The 24,364-nt window shown below is 33.9% G+C and overlaps 1 protein-coding gene across 5 annotated transcripts in view; it reads right to left on the bottom strand.

Moving 5' to 3' along the window:
* The window catches only part of TFEC (transcription factor EC), a 92,229-nt gene that overhangs the window by 31,170 nt on the left and 36,695 nt on the right, over positions 1-24,364 (bottom strand). For 2 of the 5 annotated variants that reach the window (XM_074193860.1, XM_074193861.1), the window contains exons 2-4: positions 14,555-14,596; positions 13,907-14,149; positions 8,986-9,081 (exon numbers count right to left, since the gene is read on the bottom strand). In XM_074193860.1, coding sequence (XP_074049961.1) covers positions 8,986-9,081; positions 13,907-14,149; positions 14,555-14,596 — 381 coding nt within the window. Of the gene's footprint in view, positions 1-1,105; positions 1,586-8,985; positions 9,082-13,906; positions 14,150-14,554; positions 14,597-18,177; positions 18,275-24,364 lie in introns of those variants that run through there. The other 3 variants (XM_074193863.1, XM_074193862.1, XM_074193864.1) reach the window with 3 other exon arrangements.

Raw genomic sequence — 24,364 nt, 5'->3', positions numbered from 1 at the left:
CTTTGTTTCCCCAGAACATTTAAAGCATAGATGAATAGATGGTAGACACTCAGTAAACATTTATTGAATGAATGATTAATTGAAAGGACATAGAAACTTTTCGAAGCCTTCAGATATAATGCCATCCTTTGTCTCTCTGGAACACTGAGGAGAAGGCAGTTTGAGTTTTTAAGACTATTTCTTGGCTTCTCTGCTTTGCTTTTTCCACTGGAGATACAGCCCTAGTATTACAGAAAGGGGTTGATGGGAAAAGTTAGCATGAGGCTATTAGGTAGAACAACTGGGGACATAAAAGGAAGATAAACTACAGGCATAAATGCAGAACTCAGTAGGGGAGCATGTACATGTACAATGTATGCATACATGAAAAGCTTAGCTTTTCAAAGATTAACACATTTTCCTTTGGGGCTTCTATTCATTTAAATGCAGTAGACATTACTTTTTCAGTTTTAGGATGCACAGTTGAGTTCAATTCTGCCTCATTTCTGTTTGCCAAAGCTAGGTTCTGAGGTTCAGATGATAAACACTGAATGTAGAGGGAAGGCCCACTCTTTTTTTTTAAGTACAAATAATGCATAAAAAATTACATGAAAAGCAAATTTTAAAAACCTAGCTCTGTCCCTTATAGTTTGAGTTAAACAGAGAAAATACCATGTAGGAGGAGAATGATAATTGTTTCACACTCTTTTCACATATACAGACATATACTCACATATGTACCTTATGTGTATCCAATAAATTGATTAAATATAACCAATGAATGGTAGTTAATATATAAGCACTTGAAGAAGTGAGCAAATAATTCCTTATCAGAGTGAATCTGATATAATGTTTACCCTTTAAATGAAAAAAGTCAGAGCAAAACATTACTTTGCATAGAAAATAAAACATATAGAATTTTAAAGCTTTCATAAAATACACAGCACTAAACTCTATCAACTCAGCTGCTAAAGCTTATTAGATTAGCCTCTGTTTCCATGCACTCCAGTAATCTGTTTTAAAGATACCTTCTTTTATTATCTGTAAGATTATAAGTTTCTGCTCAGTATTTACTGCATTTTTCACAAGCAAGACACTGAAAGATATCCAAAATTCACTTGCTCACCAGACTGAACTTTGGAGAGTCTATGACCTTCACAATAGCAATGGTTTTCTCTTTCTCCTTCATCATTCTCTTTGCCTTAAACTTGCAAACAATAAGCAGAAGAGCTAGGCTGAAACTCCCGCACTAAAGTGAACTTTGATTCTTCCTTGGACTTTAAGACTAATTTGGTCTAGGATGTGATTGACAAAAGCTTCCTCACTGATGTTATGCACATTTTCAAGTTACTCAGCTAAGCATAGGGGGTTGTTAATATTTACTTAAGCCCTATCCCTGGAATGGTTTTGAAATATAACAGTTTACTTAGATTGCCAAATGGCACTAGCATTTACATTTACTTCATTGAAGAAATGTCTATAAAATAAGATGAAGATATGAGTTATTTGGGTCAGCAGAATTACATGTATCTCTAAAAAGGAAGACTATCTTATCTTTCCTGTTTTGTGGCTATTGTGTTTTCCTCATCATAACAAAATCATTCTCACTAAGGAATATAAAAGGGAAATATTTGATATATTTCTAAGCTCTACAACTCCCCCCCTCCCACCCCCAGGGAGGGACCAGGAAATTGGCAAAAGTATTTAACCTCTCTCTTTTTCTATGACTGAATGCATGCATATGCATTTATTGACTATATACTTACTAATCCAGTGAATTAAATTTTTGACTCACCACAGAGGCAAAACTGGTTCAAACTGTTGATTCATTTTGATCATCTTAAGGACTATTCTGTTAATCAAAATCTAGCATGTAGAAAGTGCCACACTAACTAGCAAGAGCAGGTGACTGGTGAAAGACCATCACTAGTTATCTCCTCACTTCTCTCCAAATAAAATCATCTGTCCATGGTGGGTAGGGGAGAAGAAAGGAAGGGGATATGAGAAAAATCTGAACACAGGTTTCTTGAGCAAAGAAAAAGACTATTCCTCATTTTCTTATATGAATTTTAAAAGACTAACTCTCTAATGAAAATAATTTATTCCTTATGAATCAGAGTTGAGAATTAATAGTTACATGGTATCATCAGTAAATGGTCATTAAACTCTCTTGGCACACATTCAATTTATTACAACATCTTCCTTATTCAAATATCAATATTTCCATTAACAAATAGAGACATAGGCAATTTACCTGGAAATCAACATCCAAAAAGCCAAAGAAACTGGTCCCTAAAGAACAAAATAAACCTCCTGATCCTATAGCCCCCCCGTCACTGCCTCTATTAATCTTTTATTTTAGAAGCTACAATTTACTAGCCATATTCTCAAATTCAAATCTCCCCCCAAAAAATTACATTCACAGTTCACTATTATATATTGTAGTTCTAACTGTAATATACCAAAATCCTACCAGCTACTGTAATATGAACACTTAAAGTTGAAAATAGCCTCAGAGATCATCTTGTCCAATCTTCACACAAATCAGAAATACCATTTCCCAACATTCCTCTAAAGCAGCAATCTAATTTTGCTTGAAGAAATTGTGATCAGCCTAATGCTCAGGTGCTTACCCTAAGAGTCATTGTCAAACCAAATATGAAGCTCACTTTTTAGGCTATTTATTTCAAGACTTCAAGAGTCCATGATTTCATCTATATAGATGCTCCTTCTCCAACTCTGAAAACAGTTTAATGAATTAGTCAGTAGTTTAAACATTACCTAAGACAAGAAAATTCATCAATATACAAATAACCTTCCATAAGTAAATCTCTATAAATGTAGTTAGACCAGACCTTGGACAAATAGACCTAAAGTTTGCTGCCAACCCCACAAAGATTTTCCATTTGGTTCAGAGCTTAAATTCCAGTGTTTTATGGATTCATCCCTTGAAGCGGCACAGGAATAGGATTTTAGTGGAGATCAGTTGATGTCTCCCATTAACAACAGAAAACCGATCAGAAATAGAAAAAATAATGAGAATTCAATTTTTAAAAAACTAGATGATGTCCTAAGATCCATATCAGATTAAGCATGATATCAGCTTAAGCTATAATGAATGCAGTCTTGATAGGTCCATAGGTCCAAAGTAATTTAACTTGATAATTTCCTTAATGAAACTCTTGTGCATCTTATATAAACTTCTTTCTCCAAAGTTACCAATGATCTCATAATTATGAAATATAATGATTTTTAATCTTCATCTGTCCACTAGTCATTATTTATTAAGTTCAGATTCTGTACCAAGCATTTTGTTTAGTACTGAGAATATAAAAAGAAACACAAGACAGTCTGTCCTTCGAGGAGCTTGCATCTTCTTACACCCCTCTGAAGCATTGATCACTGTCTCCTTCTGAAATGTTTTTCTTCTCTGGTTTTCATGAAAGCATTCTCTGCTGGTTCTCCTCTTACCTGTCTTCTAACCTGGGATTCCTTCAGTCTCCTTTGTTGAATTAGTATCTCTTATCAACTACTAACAATGGGTGTATGCCCCAAGGCTCTATCTTAGATCCTCTTCTCTTTTCCCATTTTCCATCTCTCTTTTGATGACCTCTTCAGCACCATTGAGTTCAGTCTCTGCAAATGATTTCCAGATTGATATATGTAGCTGTAAGTTTTCTACTGACTTCTAGTCCTGCATCACCAATTGACTGCTCGATATTTCAAATCAGCTATTCAAAACAGAACTCATTATCTTCCCTACTCAATCACAGGCATCACTGTTCTTCCAGTTTAAAATTTGGTATCATCACCTCTTCACTCACCTTACATATCCAATCAGCTGCCAAATGTATCTTTTTTCTACATTATCTCTGACAAATCTTCTTTCTCCAATCATATAGTCACAACTCAAGTTCAGGTACTTGACATTTCTTGCCAGGATTAATGAAATATCCTCTTACATAATATTCCTGCCTCAATTCTCTTTCACCTCCAATCCATCCTCCAGACAAGCACAAGGTCTCTCCACATCATTTCCATAGTCAAATTCCAATGTTGAGTGGGATCAAATATATCTACCATTGAAAGATCTTTCAACTTGGCTCTATCTCATGGATATAGTAGATTTATTAAAGTCTGAAAGGATGAGAAGGTATGGGTGAATTATAGAGGACACGTTGGTAAGATCATTGGTCAATAAAAATATCAAAGCAAGAAGAAGCTGACTGGTCTCAAACAACAAACTGGGTCTAATATTTATGCTCCCATGAAAGTCAACAGTCTGATTCTACCTCTATTAGGTTAATGCAGAATGAGAAAGTCTTTTAAATAATGCATTAATTTCTGTATTGAGGTTGAAAGTAACTCAACTAAACATTTAAATGATTATATTGAGTGATTCAATAAATAGTTTAAGGATTTGCTAAATGCTATGAAGAATCGCCCCATCCTCTGGATGAATTTTCACTTTCTATCCCCGTACCCACTATGCTAGGTTCTAGTTTTGAAATTAATGAAGAGGCCAGAGATTGACATTTGGGGCTTGTGCCAATTGTCAATTTTATCCAGATTTGTTTTTTCTCCAAAAATATGTTCCTATAGTCCAAAAAATAATAGTCAAAATTGTGATCTTTAAAAAATAATTTAGGGGCGGCTAGATGGCACAGAGCACTGGCTCTGGAGTCAGGAGTATCTGAGTTCAAATCTGGCCTCAGACACTTAATAATTACCTAGCTGTGTGGCCTTGGGCAAGCCACTTAACCCCATTTGCCTTGCAAAAACCTAAATAACAATAACAATAATTTAAAGTTACTGTCAAAGATATCTATTGAATATGTATGTAAACTTAAATTGGCCATTAATATCAGCTGAGAAAAATTGTTCATACTCTGTGAGATAGGGCAAATGCATTTAACTTCATTTCAATAATTGCATTCAACATAACATATGCAAGACATGGATATGTTATCATCAGATCATATCTAGGAGGTAAAAAGCAATAAGAAAATAATATTTCCATTTCAGGAAGTTAGATATGCAGAATTTATCATGACTAAATAACTTCAATTTTAAGAATGAGGTAAGACTCAAGAGGTACATCTTTTGAAATAGCAATCCTCAATAAAGTTGGTCAAGCAATACTAGTCAAGAGAACAAGGTTTGGTCATAAAATTCACCAAAACAAATACACAAACAAACACAAGTTTGAAACCTTATCAGTGGTAAATAAGTGCTTCAGCAACCATTAAACTGAAAGTAGGATGAGAGAAGAATCAGTAGACAGGACTCAGGGTATCCTTTCTTGTGGAAATGAAAGATCAAAGGATCTTTTTAGGAAATTTCATGAGAATTCAAAACAAACTTAAAACTCTCAAAAGTAAGCCAACATCCTTTGAATTCAAAGAATAAACCCCATGTTTTGCACAATTGCATAGATTTAGACCTATAAGAGATCTAGTTCAATCTCCCATCCATACCCCAATATCAATTCATAAATGAAGAATCTGAGGTTCTGGAAATGATGTAACTTATTCACAGTTACCCAGACAGTACATGACATAGGATGCAAATCCACATTCTTTGATTGCAAATCCAATGCTTTTTCTCTAAACCATACAGAATGCCAAAAAAACTCAGAATTCATATCTTGAATTTAAGTTGTTAAAAAGAAAAAAAAACATATAACTAAAGTCAGAATTTGAGGTGCTCACCTTTTTTCTCTTATTTTCTGGAAAGAGGTAAATTTCTGGAAATACTCCAAGAAGTCCTGAAGGAGGATCTATATACATTCCAGCTTGCATCTTTGCTAATTTTTTAATAGTAATGACCCAGCTAAGTGAGCAATTGCAGATGAGGCACAGCCCTTGGATTGTACTGCATATTGCTACAAGTGAAAGAAGGGTATCAACCAATCTAAAAGGAATTTGTCCTGATTTCAACATCAGTCATACCATCTGTGCTTCCGTATTGGGTGCAGAATGTTTTACATGAACTTGTACTAGCCATAAATACCATTTATGGGCCTTACAATAAGTTTCTTTTTTTCATTGTGGTAATGCTTACTCTTCTAAATCTGTGTGACTTGGAACTCCTCCCTCCCTTCAAGGCTCAAATATTATCACCTATAAGGGTCCTTTACTGATCTGATCAGTTTTACGTAGAGAGTGTATGTATATGTGTGTGTACATATGTAAATATATACACATACTGATTCCCACACCCTTGTAATTAATAATAATAATAATAATAATGATAATGATAATTACTAACATTAATGCTTAAGATTCTTTGCAATATACTTGATTTTTTATCTTCAAAACAACCTTGAAAGATACATGCTATTATAATAAGTTATTATTAAAATTTTCATAGTTTTTCAGGTTAGGAATGTCAGAAATTAAATGGTTTATTCAATATTTATGTACAAATTGTTTCTCCAGAATAGGATATAAATCCATGCTTCACTTGTATTATTACCCTAGGCTCCTAACTAACCTCCCTATCTCAAGTCTTCCAAAACTTCAATCCAGTCTTCCACCCAAATGCTAAAGTGATTATCCCAAATATAGGTTTGATCATATCTTTCCTTACTTAAAATCCAGAAGTTCCCTCTTGCATCTGATATAAAATTTAAACTCCATTTTTTTATTTGAAGCCATTTGCAACCTGGTCCCAACATATCTTTTGCTTATTTGTTCCATTATGTATTTTTCTTATTTCTAAGCTTGAGGATAAGCTATCTCCTAAACACTCACTCCTCAACTCCACCTTCCAGAATCCCTTTCTAACTTCTTTTAAGAGTCAGCTCAAGCACTATCTTCTATAAGAAATCTTTCCTAACCTCCCCAAATTAAATTGTAATATACGCACATGTACATTTGTCTCTATGTATGCAAACATACATACATACATGCATTTGATTTTCATCATTTATAATAGACATTCCATAAGATTATCATGAGCCCTGAAGTAGTGAATATTGAACTGCTGTTCTTGGGGAAATACAGACAGAGAGTTTCCTGTGAACCTCTGGTCATAATGTGAACTTTCTGAAATAACATCATTTATAGATTGGTGAATTTCCTCTTCCTTTTTTTCTGGATAGATTGCATTGTTAATTGACTATCACTGAATTTATGGCCAGTAGCCCTATATATGTCTAAACTGAGATTGTTGAGCTTAGGAATACTAGGAACACTTCAACACTATGCTTGAGGACAGTTTAAACAGCAAAATAGCTCAAAAATGTAACAACCAAAAAAGTGTCTCTAAATAGAACAAGGGCAGTTTGGGTAGCACAGTAGATAGAACACTGGGCTTGCACAGGATGATTTATCTTCAAGAGTTCAAATACATCTTCAGATACTTACTAACTGTATGACCTTAGACAAGTCACTTCATGCTGTCTGCCTCAGTTTCCTCACCTGTAAAATGAACTGGAGAAGGAAATAGCAAACCACTCCAGTATCTCTACCAAGAAAATCTCAAAATGGGGTTATGGAGAATCAGATACAATTGAAATAATTGAGCAACAACAAACAATAAACCAGAAAAAGGACATTTATTTACAGTGTGAGAGTGTGAGAGCTGAAACAAGAAGGCAGGGTGTTGCCTTCTAACTTCAGCTGGAAATATTTCATTGAATGACTCAGCATGTCTGTAAATGATTGTGAAAGCATCTTTGAATACTGATTTCACAAATACAAAATCTGCGAATAATGAGGATCAAGTTGTTAGTGTATATGTGAATGTGAAAACTATATACACATAAAATTTGGAAATATCTATATTACTGCATGTATATAGCTATCTATGTATGTAGGTATGTATGTACACACACACACACACACACACACACACACATATATATATATATATATATATATATATATATATATATATAGAGAGAGAGAGAGAGAGAGAGAGAGAGAGAGAGAGAGAGAAAGAGAGAAAGAATTTCTCTCTAACCTGTTCCTGGGCAATATCCTCAGCTCCTAAAGGTTCAATGATCATATTTGTATAGATGACCCCCAATTTCATATGGAAACCTATGTTACCTGGTCAATTCTAGTACTGGTTTGTTAACTACCATTTACCCTCTTTGGAAAAGGAAATGGGGAAATATTCCAGCATCTTTGCCAAGGAACCCCAAAATAGGGTCACAGATTCAGACAAGACAACTAAACAAAAATGTGATCATCCTCTCCATGGTTACAAATCTTCATAAGGCACAGGACCCAACCATTCAATTTCCTTGCTCAAAACCCAATTCTCAAGGCTTCAGAGATAAAAATATAAAGTCCTCATGATGACATTTATGGCCTCCAACCAAGCTTTATTTCATACTCTTCTGCTTCAGATAACTGATATTGCCACCAATGTCTACAATTGAGCTCCCCCAAAGTTGACATTCTAGTACCTCCATGCTTTTGGAGAGGGCGTGTGTATGGTTTTTTTTTTTAAATAAAAAAACAGGACCCTCTCCCATAGCTGGAATGCATGACCTTGTTATTGCAATTTCTCAAAATCCTCTTGTTCTTTCAAGACTGAGCTCAGATGAAGTCTTCCATGTTTCTCCCAGTTATCAGTTTTGTTTTTTATATCCAAATTATATTATATTATATGTGTGTGCATGTCTTGTAGCCCTCTAATAGAACATAAGAGTATTGAGGGCAGGTACATTCAGTTTTTATTTTCATTATCTCCAGCACTGGACTTACTTATGGTAGATAATAACTGCTTGTTGAATTAGATTAAAGGTGTTAAATGCTTTGATGAAGGACATACAATTAAACATGTCAGAACACAAGACCGTAGTTGAATTCTTTTCCCACTATGCCATGCTATATGTAGAAAGAGAGAATTTTTTTATCAGTCACTTAGGAGGAAAAAACTATTATTTGAGGAAATACCCTTTTAATAAAGATGTGCTTATTAAGTTTTAAGTTTTATTTCCATAGTACTTAATTTTGTGTTATAGGTTGATCAAAATTTTAAAACACTCACCGTCCTTTGCATTAGGAGTGGAGCTTCTGGACAATCTGTTCCTTTATCATTAAAACTTGATTCCATATTGATTATATTCTCAAAAACATCATCCATCTAATAAAATATAACATATTTAATAAATATACAAGGTCATAAAGAATATCTTATCCCCTAAATCACTCAATTGATGAATATTTGTTAGGCTTTTACCATGGGCCAGAAACTTGCTAAATGATTTCATTTGAAAAATGGTGGCATCTACATAATGTCCTCCAAATCTTTATGTGGTGAAAATAATGGTCAATTCATGTGTATGACTAGAATATTCTCACTGAAAATTAAGATTAATAGGAAACAACAAAGTGAACAAGAGGCAACCATATAGGATATAAAAAACCCAGGAACCAGGAATATGACCCAGCTTCATTGAATAACTTTGGATGACTGACAATCTCTTTGCTGTTCAGTTGTTTTAGTCATGTTAGAATCTTTGTGACATCTTTTGGGATTTATGTGGCAAAGACAAAAAGTAAGTTTGTCATTTCTTCTCCAGCTAATTTTAGAGATGAGGGAATGTGGGCAATTAGTAACTTGCCCAAGGTCACAGAGTTAGGCCAGATTTGAACTCATAAATGAGTCTTCTTGACTCTAGAGCCAGTACTTTATCCACTGTAACATCTAGCTCCCCTTAACAATGTGTAGTATACTAAAATAGAGTGATTGGAATAAGTAATCACAATCATTAGGCTCCTTCTAAATCCAAAATTCTATAAATCAACTTTCCCTCCTTTGGAGGGAATGGATTTTGTCTATACTTGCTCCATCATCAATTAGAGCAAGGCAGCCCTCATAAAAGCAAACTGATGGCTATTACCCCTGAAGTGCTTTGAGCATGCTTCCAGATGTAGAGTCCAGGCAAATAGGGCCATTGATTAATAAATCTTCAGTTTGCCCACAAAAACAGGGTTTTTTTTAGTCTTTGAAAATGATTCTGTTGCTGCATTACAGCACTACAAAAATAACTTTTGAACAAAGCTTTTGCACGTTTGGATCTACCACTCAAAATTGAAATATTTATACATGGTTTGCTTATCGTTATTATGTAATCTAATCTTTAGAAATTTTGAGGCATAACATTTGTTATTACAATCAACAGGTTTTCATTTTCCAGTTTTTTCCTTCCACCTAGGTAACAAAAATTAACTCTATATCCAAAAGGTATCAGATAAAGAAAAATGTAGTTTTTTTAAGTGGTGAGGAATATTAAAAGTCACAGTGAGCAAAAAGATTGTTTTCTTCTTGTCTTTGCACCAGAAGAATCCAGCTAATAATCAAATCCCTCCAAATAAATATTCTCTATTTCCTCCCCCATATTTTCCCTCCCTTGCTGGAACCCTTTGTCTCTTATATCCTTTCTTCCCCTCTTCACTGAGTTCTTCCCCTTCTACAAGTAAACCCAAATCTCCCTTATGCTAAACAAATCAAAAGAAACTGTCATTGACCTTAATTTCTCAAACTACACATTCATCATTCACCTATTCATTTTTCATTATGTAAAGACTACCAGTTATATAGAAGGCAGTTTGATATTAAAGTTCTCTCTTAGACATGACCCTAAATGCCATTTTTTTCAGGTCTTATCCTCCTTGATCACTCAATAATATCGTCACTATCTTTCATTCACTAATTAAAATTTGGTCTCCCTTTGACTCCAGGGACACTGAATTATTTGGACCCTCCTCTTATTTCTCTGGCCCTTTCTCTTTTCACTGACTTTTCTTCCTGTTGCTACCATCCCCATCCTCAAGGTAATCTCCTGCAGTTAGCTCATCCAGGTTCAATTATCACCGCTTAAGTCTCTCCCTTCAATCCATACCTATTTCTGGATACAGTCCTACATTTAAAACTGCCCCCCTGACATCTTCCTACATATTCCATCCATGTCAAACAATGTCATGCTTCTATTCCTGGTTTTTCCTTTTGGCATTAATAGCACCATCATCTTCTAAATTCTAATATTAACTTTTAATCTCTCCCTATTTTGATGTTTTAAATCAAATTTTGTCACTTTTTCCCTCTGAAATTTGTTGCATCTATTCCCTCATTTAAATTGCTGCCACCACCACCAGCTTCTCAAGCTCTTATCATTTCACACTTGTATTATTGCTGCACTCTGATAACCAGCTTATTTGCTTCTAGTTTCTCCTCCATTATCTTCCTACCATATTGACTCAATTGCTCAAAAAACTGCAGCAGTCCTTAACAGCTTTCAGAGTAAGTTGTGAACTATTTGAAATGAAATAGGTTACCTAGTGAATTTTCTGTGACTCACATTCTTTAAATAAAACTAAAGGACTACCTGTTCAGGTGCAGAGGTGCTTCCTGTATTGGTTCAAGGTAGGATTAGATGACCACTATGGATGCTTTCTAAGATTTTGAGAAACTATGTCACTCTTTTGCTCCAAAACATTACATGGTTCTCTGAACCTTACTGAAAAAGTCATATTTCTCAGTCTGCTATCAAATTTCTTTCATAATTTGGCAGCAATAAGTCTTTCTAGTCACACAATCTATTGCTCCCTTATGTGCAGCCTAGCTAAAATAGACTATAATCATTAAGCATACCTTTGTTGTCTGCTTCTTCACTCAAGTTGTCTCTCTGCTTGGAATACTCTTTCCCCAAATTTCTGTTGTAATTCTACCCATTTTTTTTCATAGATTAATTTAAATATGATCTCATTTATGACAATTCATCTTGTACTCCCAAGTCAAAGTCATCCTTCTGATTTACTAATGAACTTCAGTGATAGCTTCCTTACATCTTTTAAGACATTTCTCATAATTATTTACAGCCTTCTCTTCTTCATATTTACCAACCTTCGATAATTAGAAAGTCTTATTTAATCATTATATCCCTCTGTGGTTAGTCCCCAGCACAATGTCTGACCTAAAGTGAATGCCTAATAAATGTGTTGAATATTTTGAAAAAACTTTCTCTGACTCTTTCCATTGCTCTCCTCAAGTGATCTCACATTTGCTTATCTTTGTATATATATCTTTTCAGCATAATGCAAGCTCCTTGAGACCAAGGACTGTTCCATTTTTGCCTTTGAAATCTCAATGTCAGAATAGTGCCTTATACATAATAGATATTTAATATGTGTTTAATTGAATTAACTAATGTATGACTGAATGATAGCCAGGGGGAAATCATGTGCAACACTGTTGGATAATACATTTCTCTGTTTCATAGGCAGTAACTTCTAACCAAACTCTAAATCCTAAATTTCAAATAATTCCCTCTGGCCCAGTCCTCTGCAAGTAGGAGTATGGGGAATGTCTTTGAATTATTGATAGTCTCAGGGATACCTCTAGAGGGGCTGAATTGTATTATGTCCTACTCACTCTGAAGGGCCAGAAGACTGATACTTGTGATCTGACATCTGGTAAAACAAAAACAAAAATGAACATATTTCACATTTTGTTTTGTCTTTTTGATCTGAACTGTGTCTTTATCTGTGCAGGGAACTATGATAAAGAAATTCCCTTCAATTTCAATCATTAACTTATCTATACTTTATTCTATTAGAGATTTGTCTGTGGTTTTGAGAAGTGACATCTACAGTTATATAGTTGGTATGTTTAAGAATCTGAATTTGAACTCAAGTTTTCCTGGCACTAAGGTTGTCACTGTACCCAGATGACTCATATATCTTGCTTAAGATGAATTTAAAAGTTCATATTCTCAGCACAAGATCATAAAAATAAATTCTCACTTTCTGTCCCTCCCAACTAAAGAACCAACTACTATATCAAAATGCATCTTAAAAATAGATATCTCTTAGAAATATATTTTGCAAAATTGCACATGTGTAGCCAGTTTCAAATTACTTGCCTTCTCATTGATGGGAGTGGAAAGGGAGGGAGAGAGGATGTGGAAATCAAAATTTAAAAAAAAGACAAATGTTAAAAATTGTTTTATGTGTCATTGTGGAAAACAATAAAAATTAAGTTAATCTTAATAAAAGAAAATGATGCTTACAAGATCCTCTCATGTGTTTTTCTTAAGTGATCAACTTATTTTCCTCTTATAATTACATTGTCTTAATTGGAATTACATGGAAATTCTGAGTCCAAATTCAATTTTCTTTTTTTCCTTTTTTTCCCAAATTCACTTTAAAAAAATGACAATCGATTGATATGTCAAGATGATATGCATTTTTTTAATAGAAGAAAAAGAACATTACCCAAATGATTTTCTGAGTTGGGCTTAACTTGCATAACTTGTACTCCTAAGTCCGAGTCATCCTTCCTTCTGATTTGCTAAAGAACTTCAGTGATAACTCCCTTACATCTTTTACCACATTATTTCTCATAGTTATTTATAATCTTCTTTTGTTTGTGTTGACCAATCTTTGATAATTAGAAGGTCTTATTTAATCATTGTATCCCCTTGAAGTTAGTTCCCAGCACAATGTGTGACCCAAAGTAAATGTTTAATAAATGTGTTGAATATTTTGAAAAGCCTTCTCTCACTAAGAGTCATTGTTTGAGTATTGTGATCATTTAAAACTTCTTGTTATGTGTGTAGATAGATCGATAGATAGATAGATTCTCCTTATATATATGTGTGTGTGTGTGTGCACATTTCTCTTTTGTAAAATAGAACACTTAAAATATTTTTTCCAAATGAATTATGATTATGGATTTAGAATGGAAGGGACCTTAGAAACTTTATAGTTTACTTCCCATGTTTTACCCTTGAGGAAATTGAGACCCAGAGAGGTAAAGTGATTTCCTAAAAAGTCACAAAATTAGAAAATGGATTTGAATCTCCCATCTTTTCCATGGCACTATCTCTAATGTCTCTCTATCTTTTTGTCCTGTTCTTAATCAATCAATCATAATTTTTAAAGCCATTAAGTCATATTTTCCATACCAAATTTTCATGGTCCTTCCCAAGGGCTAGCAACTTGGTGATTGGATTTCCTGTGATGCCAGTCTCACTGTCAAGAGGCACATCTCCATTCTGTACCAAATGTGTGGCAGCTGAGACTTGTGGATGAGTCAATGTTAATGTTTGATTGGGCAACTTGGAGTCAAGAGTCAGATACTGTTTAAGTTGGTGTCTCTGTGATTGCTGTATATGGTACCTAGTTGAGTTTTCCACTTGTGTTTGTACCTAGAAATCAAAAAGATAAATGTTAATGGGTCACATCATTTGTGAAATCATAATGGTTAACACAGCACTATTTTTAACAGCCATGTCATGACATTAAACACATAACATTCCAAAATGGCCCAAGCCTTTTGTAGATATTCATAGTTGTCATAAGTCACATAAGGCTATAATGACTTTACTATTTAGAAAAATCAATATGTGTCAGTGAGAGACTAGTGGATTTCTTAACCTTTACTAGACACCATTTGATGCCAAAAGCATTGATAAAAATTAATTTCTCTCAAAATATTGTGCAAAAGAAAATGGCATGCATATGACACAAAATTAATTACAAAAGGGATCACCATAATGCAATGACAGTGTTAAAGGAAATTAAGGTTTTGCTGCTCTAAATTCTTTACTCACCTTGTAATAAGGTCGATCAGATAAATGAGGCATTGTTGAATTCTGCAAAAAAGAAAAACTTTCAGTCCTAAGGAAAGCCTACCCAAGTATCAAATGCCAATCAACAAACCAGTGTTTGGGCTTTGGGGGGCTATGAGTCAAAAGAGAAACCTTTTAAGCTCAGTGGATCATTTTAGGCAGTGATCTTGCTTATGGATCTCAGTAGTGAAAAGTGTGTCATCTTTCCACATTTCTGACTCATTTTTCATTCACACTAAATTCAAGCTTGTGTAATTGCATGAATGCGTGTGGGACACACATATACAGAGCACTTCTGGCAACTTGGCCCTCTGACTTTTCTTTCTACTACCCTGTGATGTGGCTTGTCACCAATTTCTAGTAATAAATTTTCCTCAAGTGGCCCATTTGTAAGTATGTTTAATATGCCTGGCATGTTAAACAATATAAAGACTACAGTACAGTGCTTATTTTTTTCTTTTTTATTCTAGCTACACAAACTACTATTTAATTCCCTTAACATACATTAGCCCAGACAAATAGCCCATACAAAGTATTTTGCATTTAAATGAGCTAGTTTGGGGTACAATATTGTAGTACTTACTTTAGTTTAATTCTGTTATGCTGACATTTTTAGCATTATTTTAATTGTGTGACCATAAAATAATTTTTCAGTCATATAAAAAAGATTAAGATGGGTAATAAAGATTACACATATTACTAATTATATTGCTATGAGCTTTGAAGTTGTAAAATAACATTTCATTAAAACACCAGTGGGAATTTTTTAGGTTGGCTGTTTAGATTATGCTACAGTTTCAAGTTAACACTCCTCATTCTCTTCATACATTTACAAAATATATTTCATAAAGAGCATTTTTAGACTGATAAATTTGGGTCCTCTTTAGTTATGTATTTTACATTAATATTTAAGGACATTTGTATTTTATGTGGGTGTATTTTTTTTTAAGTAGAGCCTCTGGTTGAAAGGAAAGGATATTGACTTCATTAGTTCCCCAGAGTCACCCCATCTGATGCATTTATTAAAAACCTCTGATACTAAGTGCTATGAAGAAGACCAAAGATTAAAAAGACTCAATCCAAACCTACAAGGAACTTACAGTTTGGCTAGCACCACAAGGTCAATACAAATAAGATAACAACAAAACAAAAGTGAAAATTAATGAAGTCAAATTTTTCAAGAAAGTGAACTTTTGAATGGGGGTCTTGAAAGAAGGCTAGACCAAGGCAATATGGCAATGCTCATGTAGCTCCTCCAATAGGAAGTCTTTCCAGTGACTTTAGGGACTAGTAATGTCCCCTTCTTGAATGATTTTATATGTATTTATCTGTATTTCCTTAGTAGAAAATAGCTCCAAAACTGTGACTTGAGTCATTTTTAATCTTTGTATCCATAGTATAGGTGAAACAGATAAAGAGTTGGGTCTAGAGTCAGGAAGACAAAGTTCAAATTCGGCCTCAGACACTTACTAACTCTATAACTCTGAGCAAGTCACTTAATCCAGTTTCCTCTTTGGTAAAGAGAGCTAGAGAAGTAAATAGCAAACCAGTCCCATATCTTTGCCAAGAAAATGGCAAACAGGGTCAGAAAGTGTGAGACACAACTGAAACAAACTGAACGACAACAACAACAAATCCATAGCACCTGGTCCTTCAAAATTTTATTTTCTTTGTTTAATTTTGTGGAAGGGAAGTTTATTGGGGGGGGAGGTGTGGAGGGAACTGGAGCTGAGACTCATTGGTGATGGGGAACTCCTTATGCAAATTCTGTGATTTAGAAAATTACTTTCAGAACTATGAGGTTAAGTATCTTATTCAGATTACAGAGCCAATAGGTGACAGAGATGACAATTTAACTTAGCTCTCCTTGAACAACTAGATGGTGCATTGGACAGATTGTTAGCTCTAGGGTTAGGAAGATTTCAGTACAAATGAACTTTCAGTTTCCTCATTTGTAAAATAATAATAGCACTAAAGACACAGGGTTGTTGTAGATAACAAATGGTATCTGTAGTGTTTTGCAAACTTAAAACACTATATACATGAATGCTACCTATCACTTAAGAGTCTGGCTCTCTTTTCTACAGTATGCCTCTTACCTCACCTGTGGCAGACACCTAATAAACCTTCATCAAACTGAGTTCAATTAGATGGATTCATATAGAGAACATTGTAAAAAGGGAAAAATGTCTGAGAAAAACAATAGTTCGAATCAATGACGAAAGAGAAACAATCCTGAGGAGTTCTGCAAAGAAAGCTTCATCCTCCTCAAACCACAATAGAACATGAGACAATTTGATAGAACTAACTGTACTTCTTCTCTATGAAACATTTATTTGTAATTACAAAGGATGAAACTTTGGTAAGTAAAGAGGTAGCTATATGCATGTGTCCAATACAAAGAGTCAAGTAGAAAGAGATTTAGATAGGGAAAAAGTACAATTTCAAAGTAGAGGTCTTTAGAGGAGTCTCATTGGAGAAGACTTCTTAGATTTTTTTTTTTTGGTGTCATGAACTAGAGATGTCAAAAAATAGAGCTCTTTTTCAAGCCCAGATTTGTAAAGTGAAGAGAGCATCCATCAATTAAAGACTAGCTAACCATGCTAAGGGTATACAATTGTGATGGAATATATTGTCCTGTAAGAATAATAATGGAAATTATATCTGAAAACTCTGAGACAAAGTAAAGTAAGCAGACCTGAGAGAACAATTTATTCAAAGATAATATAAGACAGAAAAGACAAAAAATGTTGATAGATTTAAGAAATGACCAACCACAATTCCAGAGGACTAAAGATGACTTATGCTACTTATATTCTCATCGAAAGGTAAAAAAAAGACTCAAGCATGAAGAATAAATCACATATGTATTTCTTTTAAACATAAACTAATATGGAAACTATTTTGCTTGATTATAAATATTTGTATCGGCAGTTTTATATTCTTTCATTCTCAATTGGGGATATGTGGGAGGGAGGGAGAGAAACAGAGTTTTGCTGATTGATAAAAATTTTTTAAAAATTTTAAAGTGAATGTTGCCAAATTAAAAAGAAAAAACATGGCCTCAAGAATAAAAATGAGAGGAAACCCCCCCAAAAAAAAACTTTTCTGCAAAGATCTGAGTTGTATGGATGAAGAGCCTTACAATGTTTTTAGTTTTTTTCAGTGTATTGATTGGTTTTGCTGATTTTTTCCCCTCATCTTTAAAAATCTTCTTTATTAAATGAGATGGTTCTCTGCGAGGGAAAAAGTGGAGGGATACTGGGAGAAATTTAGGCAATATAAAAAACAAGTATGTCAATAAAATTTATTTTTTTAGGTCTTTATTTTTCGCAAGGCAAATGGGGTTAAGTGGCTTGCCCGAGGCCACACAGCTAGGCAATTATCAAGTGTCTGAGGTCAGATTTGAACTCAGGTACTCCTGACTCCAGGGCCAGTGCCCTATCTACTGCACTACTCAGTTACCCCAATAAAATTTATTTTAAAAAAAGGTAAAACCCATTTTGTGTCCTGATTCTCTGCCTATACTGCTTCAAGGTCATTATGGTGGTCATCATTTTTATTTCTGTATCACTTAGATAAAAAGTAAGCAGGGTCTTACTTACATTTATGTCAGGGTCTGTTCACTAAATTGGAATGAGTCCTTCCTCTGCACTTTAACCACTTTCTCTTTACAGAACTAAGACAGATGCTGACAGTTAATGGAGCTCTGAAATTTCTAAGAATTAGAACAATAAGTTAGTCTCTTGTAGAGAATAAAAGTATAAGTAGCAGCAATGACTTCTAAAAGTCTGTTTGTTTGATAAGAAAATAAGAGACTTCACAGGCATTAGAACACTGTGACTGGGGTGACATATACATATAGTAATATTCAGTTAATTCCTTTTTCAATGACATCATGGCACTATGTTTAACTTAGAGGATAAAGAACTGGAAAGCAGAGCCTGTTATAGGCTATGTCAATAGTTGAGGAGAAAGATGATGGGTCCTGGATGAGAATTGTATGAATGGAGAGGAGACATGTGAGATATATGAGGAAGAAGCAAGATATGAAGATAGATAAATTGGAGGGGAAGGGAGAATGAGAAATTGAGAAAAGTATCAGTAAATGTAGATCTGAGTGACTGGAAGCATAGGGCTGGTGGTTCTGTTTTGGATGGTTGAATTTGAGTTTACTATGAGATATTCAATTAAAGATTTCCTAAAGGCTGTTGATTAGGTTTGACTTTCTCAGGAGAAAGATCAGGACTGAATATATATAGATTTGAAATCATATGCAGAAAGACTATCATTCAGTCCATAAGAGTTCATAAGATCACCAAATGATACAGTAGAGAGTAATGGGGGGGGAAGACCTAGGACAGAGTCTTGGCCAACACCTGTAATTTATAGGGATGATAGAGACCAAAGGACCAATGAAGAAGATTGATCAAGTATGGACAGATAGGATGAGAAACAAAGAGATAAAGAAGAAAAACCTAGTGCAGATAAATAGATACATACATACATATATATATGCATGCATGCATACACATATATACATATAACAATATTTAATATTTGTCTTATAAAATTTTAAGTTCCAAGTTAATTGCCCCCCCCTGAGGAGTTCATCTCCCTACTCCCTGAGATGGTAAGCAATTTGATATGTAAGCAATTTGATATAGACTATACATGGGCAACCATCAAAACATATTTCCAAATTGTTCTGGTTGGGAAAGAAATCACACACGTTAATAAAAAAGCCTCACTGTGAAATTAAATGAAAAATTGCATGTTTTGATCTGCATTCAGATGTGGTCGATTATTTTTCTGGAGGTGAATAACATTTTTCATGAGAGCTTTGGAATTGTCTTGGGTCACTGTACTACTGAGAAGAGCTAAGTTGTTTATAGATGATTAGTAGATGAGAGGTTAGTCCCAAAGAAGAAGAGAAACATCAGATGGTATTAGCAGAAGAAATAGAATAATGTGAGAGTGATTTTAAGGATGAAGGAAAGATGGGTATATTTGTAGTTAGTTGAAAAGAAGTGAGATCATGAAAAGGGGTAAAATGAAATCATGAGAAAGGGTTAAAAAAATCACTTGTAAAAATATTCATAATAGCCCTGTTTGTGCTGGCAAAGAATTGGAAATCAAGGGAATGTCCATCAAATGGGGAATGGCTGAACAAATTGTGGTATATGTACATTATGGAACACTATTGTTCTATCAGGTACCAGGAGGAATGGATTTCAGAGAAGCCTGGAAAGACTTGCATGAATTGATCCTGAGCAAGATGAGCAAAACAGTAGAACATTAGAAACCCTAACAGCAACATGGGGGTGATGATCAACTTTAATGGACTTCCTCATTCCATCAGTGCAATAATCAGGGACAATTTTAGTATATCTGTAATGGAGAATACCATCTATATCCAGAGAAATAACTGTGGAGTTTAAACAAAGACCAAAGACTATTACCTTCAAATTAAAAAAAAAAGGTAGCACATAATTTTGCTATCACTAATATATTTTTTCCTCAAGGATATGTTTTTTAGCTCACCACATTCAATTTTGATCACTGTATATCATAGAAACAATGTAAAGATTATCAGATTGCCTTCTGTGGGGGGAGAGGGAGGGAAGGGGGGGAGTGTAAAATTCAAAATCATACCAAAAAATGATAGGTAGAAGCTACTATTGTATATAATTAGAAAACAAATAAAATATTTTTATAATTAAAAAAGAATGTTAAAAAAGAATATTAAATTGAACAAGCTATTAACCAAAAAAAAGAAGAAAAGGAGCCAGTTGGTAATCAAGGAAGACAGTATGGGAATAACAGGGGATGGAGGGGGTACAAGCTTCACAAGAAACAGAAGAAAATGAATCTTTGATACTGGCTTTTAAAAAAAATTTATTTTACTTTTCCAATTACATGCAAAGGTAGTTTTCGACATTCATCCATTTGCAAATTTATGAGTTCCACAATTTTCCTACCATCCATCCTCCCTTCCCTGCCCCCTCCCCACAGCAGTGAACAATCTGGAAAAAGTTGTATGTGTACAATTATGTTTAACATATTTCCATATTAGTCATACTATGAAAGAGGAATTAGAACAAAAGGGGAAAAATGAAAAAGAAAGAAAAAACAAAAAAGAAGTTTTAAAAACTTTTCTCTGCTTTCAGAATCCATAGTTGGTTTTTTTCTGAATGTGGTTTGTATTGTACATAACATATCTCTTAGGACTAGCTTTTGACACTGTTAACAACTCTTTCCTGGTACTTGCTTTTCTCTGTATTTTTTGTGACATTATTATTTGGCTCTCTTTCCTGTAGTTTGACTCCTTTTTAAACTCTTTTACTAAAAAAATCATCCACCTTGGTACCTAACAAGAGAAATACTTTAAGACTATGTCCTAGACTCTCTTCTCCTCTCACCATGACATTTCATTAACTAACTTGGGTTCAGTGATCAGATGCTCACTGAGCATAGCTCCCGGATCCACAAGTTTAGTGTGCATCTTTACTCTTGGATCCGGTTCTGTATCATCAATTGAGCAATGGACTTCCTGGAAACATCTAAAACTCAACAGATCCAAAACACAACTGCCCTTCATACCTGAAACTCTATTGCTCTATTTCCCTACCTTTGTTCTGACTTTTCTTCAAATCTAGAATGAACTCTTGTTCTTAGACTCTCTGGATTCCTTCAAGATTAAGCTCAAAGGTCATTTTCTACATTAGTACTTCTTAAAGTGTGGTCTGCAGACCTCTGGAGGTCTTTGATAACCTTTCAGGTGATTCACAAGACTGAAACCACAGAATTTATATAATAATACTAAAACAGTATTGCTTTTTTCATTTTCATTCTCTCACAAGTGTACAGTGGAGTTTTCTAGAGGTTACATGACCTCTGAAATGAAAATAGCTACAAACATGAAGAGTGAATTAATATTTCAGCTGCAGAATTGCATCTTGGTCTTATAAATGGACAGATCTGCAGATATGATTAAACTTTGGTTTTGTTTGTGTTTATCTGATAACTGGACCATCTAATCATTGAAGATTTTCTTTCATGTGAATGCTTGACAACAAAGACAAGTAGTGCTGATGATTTATTCTGGAACAGTTATACTGATATTTAAATGGATAGTACAAAAAACTATAATGAATAAAACTGCTAGTTCATTAACAAGAATCTTAGGTGATAGCCCCAAAATGAACTATTAGTTATTATATTCTTTACCTCCAGACATTCACAGTTAAAAAAACAATAATCATTAAATAAATAAATGGGTGGGTGATGGATGCTAACTGAATAGTAGTTAAAATTTAAAACTAATTGAAATGAAAAATAAATATTTATTAAGATAAATTAAAAATAAATGCTAATTTCCATTCAGAGAGTCCATGAATCTACACAAACTATTAATTTTATTAAATCACAATCTTTTAATATAAATCTTTTTAATTTTCTGAGTGACCAGACAAGAAGTCTGCATAAAGTACCTTCTTTTATTGCTTGCAGCAATACAGGGATGTCTTGAGTAAAAACATTTATGGAATTATTTGAATTGTGAGCTTCACTAAGTCCTTTTTGTTCATGAAACATTATATTTACTTAAAAGATATAACTGACAAACCGTGGTTATTCAAACTTGGCATTTGCCAGATATCCTCTCAAAAAAAAAAAAAAAACCCAAGACTGTCACTTCAAAGAAAACAACAGACAATATTTGTTGTCAAAGATAAAATTTGAGTTTTCAAGGAAAAATTTGAATTTTTGGAAAACACATATATGTCACCATGAGTTTGACAACTTCCCAACACATGAGGAACTACTTGAAAAGTCTACGAAAATATCCATTATTTTTCCAACTACTTGTATGTGTGAGACTGACCTCTCTTATGGGGTCTGTTTGCTGTCATTATTTAATCTTTTTTTTAATTGTGACCAATCCTTTATGATCCCATTTAGGGTTTTCTTAATAAAGATACTAAGTTGATGTTTCCTTCTCTAGCTCATTTGACAGATGAAGAAACTAAGGCAAACAGGGTTAAGTGACTTGCCATGTGTCACACATGTATAGAATTCAATCTACTGCACCACCTAGCTTAATATATACATCAACCAAAACAATTCATCACAACAAATTCAATGAAGAAATAGATAGGAGAGTCCAGTTATCTTTTAAGTCAGATACTTGTGAAAATATAACATGGTGATCTTTTCACTAATTTTTGTTTGTTTTGGAAAATAGTTATTTTTCATGAAAATATATCGGTTAATATGTGAAGGGTTTTTATTATTATTACTTTAAATTATTTTTAAAACTATATCAGTAATAATTTCTGTTATGGGGAATATTGAGAAATGCACCCCACATAAACAAAAGTTTTCAGAAGTCTAAATCATTTCTAAAGGGTCCTAAAAAATTGAGAATAACAGTACTCCATAAAGTCAATCTTTATCACCCATCCCCCATTTCTTTGTGGTAATCTTGAATTACAATTGTATTATACATAGCAGCCCAAAATACAGTGTTTGATGAATGGAATAATGGCACAGCCATCAACTTGGTGCAAACCCTCCTCACCTCTTGTTTGAATAGTTGCAATAGCCTCTGGGGAATCTGTCTGCTCTAGTCTCTCCCTGTTCCAATACATCCTCTATTCAGTCATTAAAATGACTTTATTAAATCACTCCTTTACTTTAAAAAATCCAGTGGTTCCTTATTGCCTCCTGATCAAATGCAAAATCTTTTGACATTCAAAGTCTTTCATAATCTAGCCCCCTCCTACTTTTCCATTCTTCTTATAGCTTACTCTCTGACACATACTCTTTGATCCAAAGACACTCAAACATCATCCAAACATCTGACATCAGCCTAAATAATTCAGTAATTTTCTTTTCCATTTTTGTTCTTCTCCATTTTCCCACTACCTCTCCATTATTGCTTCTGGCTTAAATAGAAAGCCCTGACAGTGTTAAAAGGAAGTATATATATATATATTTTTTTTTGTGGGGGGGGGGAGATTTCCTTCCTATTTTGGAGTCTCAGAAAAATGAGTAACTTTTCCCAATCTCTGAAGAGGCAGAATCAAATGATTCATAATGCTAATCTCATTTTTTAATCTTCTGAGATTTACCCATAACTAGTTTAAATTCAAACTAAAATATGCATTTAAAAATAGATCTTAAAAATAAATAATATCTTCAAAAATGGAAAGAGCATAGGAATTCTTTTGTGGAAGTGAAATCTTTGAAGGATTCAAGTTAAAAGTTATTCACAACCCTAACACTCAAAGGAGAAAATGTTCAATGAAGTGGGTTCTAGTCCCAGATTTGCCCACTAACTCCATATTCATAGACAGAAAGTTGTTTGAGTTTCAATAACCTCATCTACAAATTTAGAGATTGATTTACAAGTCCAAAGGCCCTCCCAGCCTGTTCTATGGTTCTTTGAGTCAAAAACATGAGTTGCCACCAAGTAGGTTAATTTAAATTTTAGCAAATATTATCATTATCATATCTAGTATTTATTCAATAATAATAATAATAGTAGCAGCTAGCATTTTGCTAGCACTTTAAGGTTTACTAGATATTTGATAACACATTTTCTTACTCATTCTCCTAACAACCTTAATAGGAAGGTGCTATTATTATACACATTTTACAGATGAGAAAACTGAGGCAAAAAGAAGTCAAGTGACTTACCCAGATTACACAACTAGTAAGTGAGTGAGACCAAATTGGAATTCAGTTTTTCCTGACTCCCAGGTCCTTCATTCTTTTCACTATCTACCT

This window comes from Macrotis lagotis, chromosome 7, assembly GCF_037893015.1.
Source record: "Macrotis lagotis isolate mMagLag1 chromosome 7, bilby.v1.9.chrom.fasta, whole genome shotgun sequence".
Classification (NCBI taxonomy): domain Eukaryota; kingdom Metazoa; phylum Chordata; class Mammalia; order Peramelemorphia; family Peramelidae; genus Macrotis; species Macrotis lagotis.
Note: the sequence above shows the minus strand (reverse complement) of the source record. Positions and strands in the feature narration are given on the sequence as shown.